The sequence below is a fragment of the Conger conger genome, chromosome 8, assembly GCF_963514075.1.
Source record: "Conger conger chromosome 8, fConCon1.1, whole genome shotgun sequence".
NCBI classification, from domain to species: Eukaryota; Metazoa; Chordata; class Actinopteri; order Anguilliformes; family Congridae; genus Conger; species Conger conger.
The window spans coordinates 58,701,184-58,706,183 of record NC_083767.1 but is presented as its reverse complement, the minus strand read 5'-3'; the positions used below and the strand labels follow the sequence as shown (position 1 = coordinate 58,706,183).

At 46.1% G+C, this 5,000-nt stretch overlaps 1 protein-coding gene across 3 annotated transcripts in view; it reads right to left on the bottom strand.

The window, feature by feature from the left end:
* Positions 1 to 5,000, bottom strand: part of svep1 (sushi, von Willebrand factor type A, EGF and pentraxin domain containing 1) — a 104,100-nt gene that overhangs the window by 58,686 nt on the left and 40,414 nt on the right. For all 3 annotated transcript variants that reach the window (XM_061251716.1, XM_061251717.1, XM_061251715.1), the window contains exons 6-7: positions 4,701 to 4,859; positions 2,766 to 2,945 (exon numbers count right to left, since the gene is read on the bottom strand). In XM_061251716.1, coding sequence (XP_061107700.1) covers positions 2,766 to 2,945; positions 4,701 to 4,859 — 339 coding nt within the window. The remainder of the gene's footprint in view (positions 1 to 2,765; positions 2,946 to 4,700; positions 4,860 to 5,000) is intronic.

The window sequence follows — 5,000 nt, the reverse complement described above, 5'->3', positions numbered from 1 at the left end:
TACGCGCGTGAGTCATCAGAAAGGGGCGGCGACGGGGTCACCTCCAGCTGCTGCGGGGAACTCAAAATGAGAGACCTGACGTTGTTCCAGCTGAAAATCATATGGTTGTATTATGCATTACGTGTTTCCTTTTCTCCTCAAAAATGGATTTAAGGGAGAGTAAAACCACAATAAACACAGAGAGAACGCGAGAGAGAGAGAGAGGGAGAGGGAGAGGGAGAGGCTGAAGGGAGGAAGGCCGGGCCTCTCGCGCACAGCTGCCTGTGCGTGTTAGAGACAAGGAAAGAGGAAGAGGGAAAGGCAAGCAGGACCTATAATTTATTTTAAAATAAAACTCAAAAATATCCCTGATCTATGGCTGGGCCCTGTTAGCCTGTGGTCTGTACCAGCGAAAACTGGAGATTTTAGGTTCCCTGGGCCGCCCGCCCCCCTCTTCTTGTGGGAAGTCCTTAGCGGCCGTGACGCAGAGCGGGTGTGAGAGATTGGGAATCGGGGGGGGGGGGTGTGGGTGGGCTGCCCGTCCCGGGCTGGGGGAGACAGGCGGGGTGTTCACTCCTCTGTTGGCACAGAGCAGCAGTTCCGCAGTAGCTGTCGAGTTGTTTGCTTCAGGTTCAGTCTAAACACACGTGAAAGCAATATACTGAGCCGGTGTGTACAGACAAAGAAAGTGAAACTTATGTTACATTTAATAGGCCTTTCAACAACGGCACACTCAAAGGGGAAATAAAAACAACTAACAAGCTGTTGTACCGCACAAATGTTTATGTGGGCACGGAAAGCTCCAGAAACATCTGAAGAGACTACAGATCTAGAGGACTTTGAAGAGCTTCCCAAAGTTCCCATGTGGTGTATAAAGATCACGCTGTGATCGAATTACACTGCATGTACAGGCAAGCTAAAGTTAGCTTTAATGAGTACTTAAAGTTATTCTCTGGAAAAGGATCAGTAGATTACCTTGTAATTGTCAGCAAACATGTGTCTATATTTATATATATCGGTATTTCAAAATGAACGGAAAGTATATGGGGGCAATTCCATTAGGATCAAACATCTTTTTTTCACCTGGATTTTTAAAGCACTTAGTCAACTATTTATAATGCAAAGCAGCCAATAAGAAACAAGTTAGTCAGGCTGACTGATTGATTGACCCCTTAAGTCACGCTGGCCCATATTCGGACCAGAGTGATGGTGTGTATATAGGTTGTTAGGCTTGCAGGCCTGCATAAAATGACATAAATTACTTCTCCTGTGTAAACACACCATAACTTTTTCAGCGCGCACACCGAGAGAATGTTACGCACCAAAAATGTGTCTAAACAAAAAGTCTAAACAGAGGACTAGGCATTTGCAGGCCTGGGAAGAAAGCACTTCTCTGAGCGAATATTGCTGAGGGGGACACAGCGGAGGGCATGTTCAGTGACTTGATCCCATTTTATAATTGCTGAACATCTAAATACATTCTCTAAGTATTTTTCTTCAATCAGTGGACCCCAATCAAGAGATTAGTGAATGTAATTATTGCAGCTACTGCTGCTGGTCTGCGGCTGCCAGAGGTGGCAAAGAAGAGCAGGGAGAGGGAGGGGGAAGGGGTAGAGGGAAGGGGTAGCAGGGGTGATAGACAGGGGGAAACATGTTCAAGCAGCATTTAGTAAACAATATATAGTATTTTACACCCAATAACAATATTTATAACATAATATCACTTGGGCACCAATAGTCCTTTCTCTAAATGGCCTTTTTGGAAACCCGCCTTGACATACATAGCTCAGAAAAACAATGCCGAACGCTCATTTTGGTGGTACTGTCATCAAATCGGAACCATGGATTCGTCCAGCATTGTGGCTGTGGCTCCACTGTGTTTCTAAGCCCACCGGGCACAGCCACAAGCATCTGTATCCACTCAAAAAATGTATTTTAGGTGAGAATATAAAAATAAAAAAAATTCAGCTTCTGTTGTGTTTGTTTCAGCAATGTTTAGAGTAAATCCGACAATTATTGGACAACAATCCCCAAGGGTTTCCCCTTTCAGAAGAGGACGGATGGTTTTTTTCAGGCTTGGAAGGGGGGGGGGGGGGGGGGAGGGGACTACAGAAGCGGGGGGGTATATTTTACATATATTCCCAACCAAATGCTTGCTCCTTCAGATTTATATACTGTATATGTGTATGATTGAGTGTGTATGCTTGTGTATGTGTATGATTGTGTGTGTATGCTTGTATATGTGTATGATTGTGTGTGTATGCTCTATATGTGTATGACTGTGCGTATATACTGTATATGTGTATGCTTGTATATGTGTATGATTGTGTGTATATACTGTATATGTGTATGATTGTGTGTATGCTGTATATGTGTATGATTGTGTGTATACTGTATATGTGTATGATTGTGTGTGTATGCTGTATATGCGTGTGATTGTGTGTATGCTTGTATATGTGTATGATTGTGTGTGTATACTGTATATGTGTATGATTGTGTGTGTATGCTCTATTTGTGTATGATTGTGCGTATATACTGTATATGTGTATGATTGTGTGTGTATACTGTATATGTGTATGATTGTGTGTATGCTTTACATGCGTATGATTGTGTGTGTATGCTTGTATATGTGTATGATTGTGTGTGTATACTGTATATGTGTATGATTGTGTGTGTATGCGTGTGATTGTGTGTATGCTTGTATATGTGTATGATTGTGTGTGTATACTGTATATGTGTATGATTGTGTGTGTATGCTCGCACATACACACAAACACAGGTCTCACCTCTGCAGCGTGGCTCTGTGCCTGACCAGTCTCCGTTGGGCTGGCACAGGCGAATGCTGCTTCCCACCAAGTCGAACCCAGCCTTACAGCGAACCCCGCAGGCAGCGTTGAAGTGGTTGTTGCACACATTCTGGATGAAGAAGCCATTTTCTGGCGGGTAAATCTCTGGGCAGTGAACCACTTGAAATGAGAAAACCCAAAGAAGAAATTCGCAGAATTAGCACACACACACACGATTACACATGGACAAACACACACACATGCACACTCCCATGAAAACATGCACGCACGCACGCACGCACGCACGCACGCACGCACGCACGCACGCACGCACACACACACACACACACACACACACACACACACACACACACACACCATAGACTGTAGGAAAAATATGAACCATGTGCTTGAGATCATTTTTACAGTATTGTTACAATTGACTTACAGCACCCACCTACTAACTGTAGAGGCACTATTAAGCAGCATCTCAACAAGTCCAGCCTCAAAAAGGAAGCCTGGTTTTGGCCGCTTGACACACACACATACCCACACACACACACACACACACACACACACACTATGCGAGCACTGAGGCCAAACTGTCTGACAGGCACTTCAGCTTGGGTGGACGTTCTTGTGATTGAAAAATTAATGTTCCTGGAAGTGTGCACGACGGTGGAAAATTACAGCTTGTGGAAATGCAACAAATCCACCATCCCCAGGGATCAGAGAGTCAGTCGACTCCACGGCTGGTGATTTCTCACACACTCACACTCTGCTGCTTGTCTTTCATTACAGCCAGTCTTTCGTTCAACTCACAGAAAAAGACAGTGAAATGTATTTGATACTTGTGCGAGTGTGTGTGAGCGTGAGTGTGTGTGTGTGTGTGTGCATGTGTGTGTACGTGTGTGCTGTGTATGTGTGTATGTGGGTGTATGTGTGTGTGTGCACGTGTGTATACGTGTGTGCGTGTGTGTGTGCATGTGTGTGTACGTGTATGTGTGTGTGAGCGTGAGTGTGTGTGTGTGTGTGTGTGTGTGCATGTGCGTGTGTGTACGTGTGTGTTGTGTATGTATGTGTGTGTGTGTGTGTAGGTGTATGTGTGTGTGAGTGTGAGTGTCTGTGTGTGTGTGTGTGTGTGTGTAGGTGTATGTGTGTGTGAGTGTCTGTGTGTGTGTGTGTATGTGAGTGTGTGTGTGTGTGTGTATGTGTGTGTGAGTGTGAGTGTGTGTGTGTGTGTGTGTGTAGGTGTATGTGAGTGTGAGTGTCTGTGCGTGTGTGTGTAGGTGTATGTGTGTGTGTGTGCGTGTGTGTGTGTATGTGCGTGTATGTGTGTGTGAGTGTGTGTGTGTGTAGGTGTATGTGTGTGTGTGTGTGTGTGTGTGTAGGTGTATGTGTGCGTGTATGTGTGTGTGAGTGTGTGTGTGTGTAGGTGTATGTGAGTGTGAGTGTCTGTGCGCGTGTGTGTGTGTGTGTGTTTGTGTGTGTGTATGTGTGTGTGTGTGTAGGTGTATGTGAGTGTGAGTGTCTGTGCGTGTGTGTGTAGGTGTATGTGTGTGTGTGTGCGTGTGTGTGTGTATGTGCGTGTATGTGTGTGTGAGTGTGTGTGTGTGTAGGTGTATGTGTGTGTGTGTGTGTGTGTGTGTAGGTGTATGTGTGCGTGTATGTGTGTGTGTGTGTGTGTGTGTGTAGGTGTATGTGAGTGTGAGTGTGAGTGTCTGTGTGTGTGTGTGTGTGTAGGTGTATGCTGTGTGTGTGTGTGTGCGTGTGCGTGTGTGCGTGTGTGTGTGTGTGAGTGTGTGTGTGTGTGTGTAGGTGTATGTGAGTGTGAGTGTCTGTGTGTGTGTGTGTGTGCGTGTGCGTGTGCGTGTGCGTGTGCGTGTGTATGCGTGTGCTGTGTGTGCGTTTAAAGCAGCAGAGGTTTGCTCATACCCTCACAGGTCTCTCCCACGGGGCTGTGCCCTGGCTTGCAGACGCAGTCGTTGATGGAGGTGCTGCCAGGCTGGGAGGTGTGCAGCTCGTCAGGGCAGGGGGTACAGGTCCCCAGCCCTCCAGGGGAGCCCTCCGGCTTATAGGTACCAGGAGGACAGGCTGGCCGAACGAGACAAACTGTCACAGGTCCAGTATACTGCACACACGAATCAGTTTCACAGTTTCACAGTTTCACAGTGGTCTCTAGAAACGATTCACTCCACGGAAAAGACATACAAATCCAGAAGAGATACTTGAGAT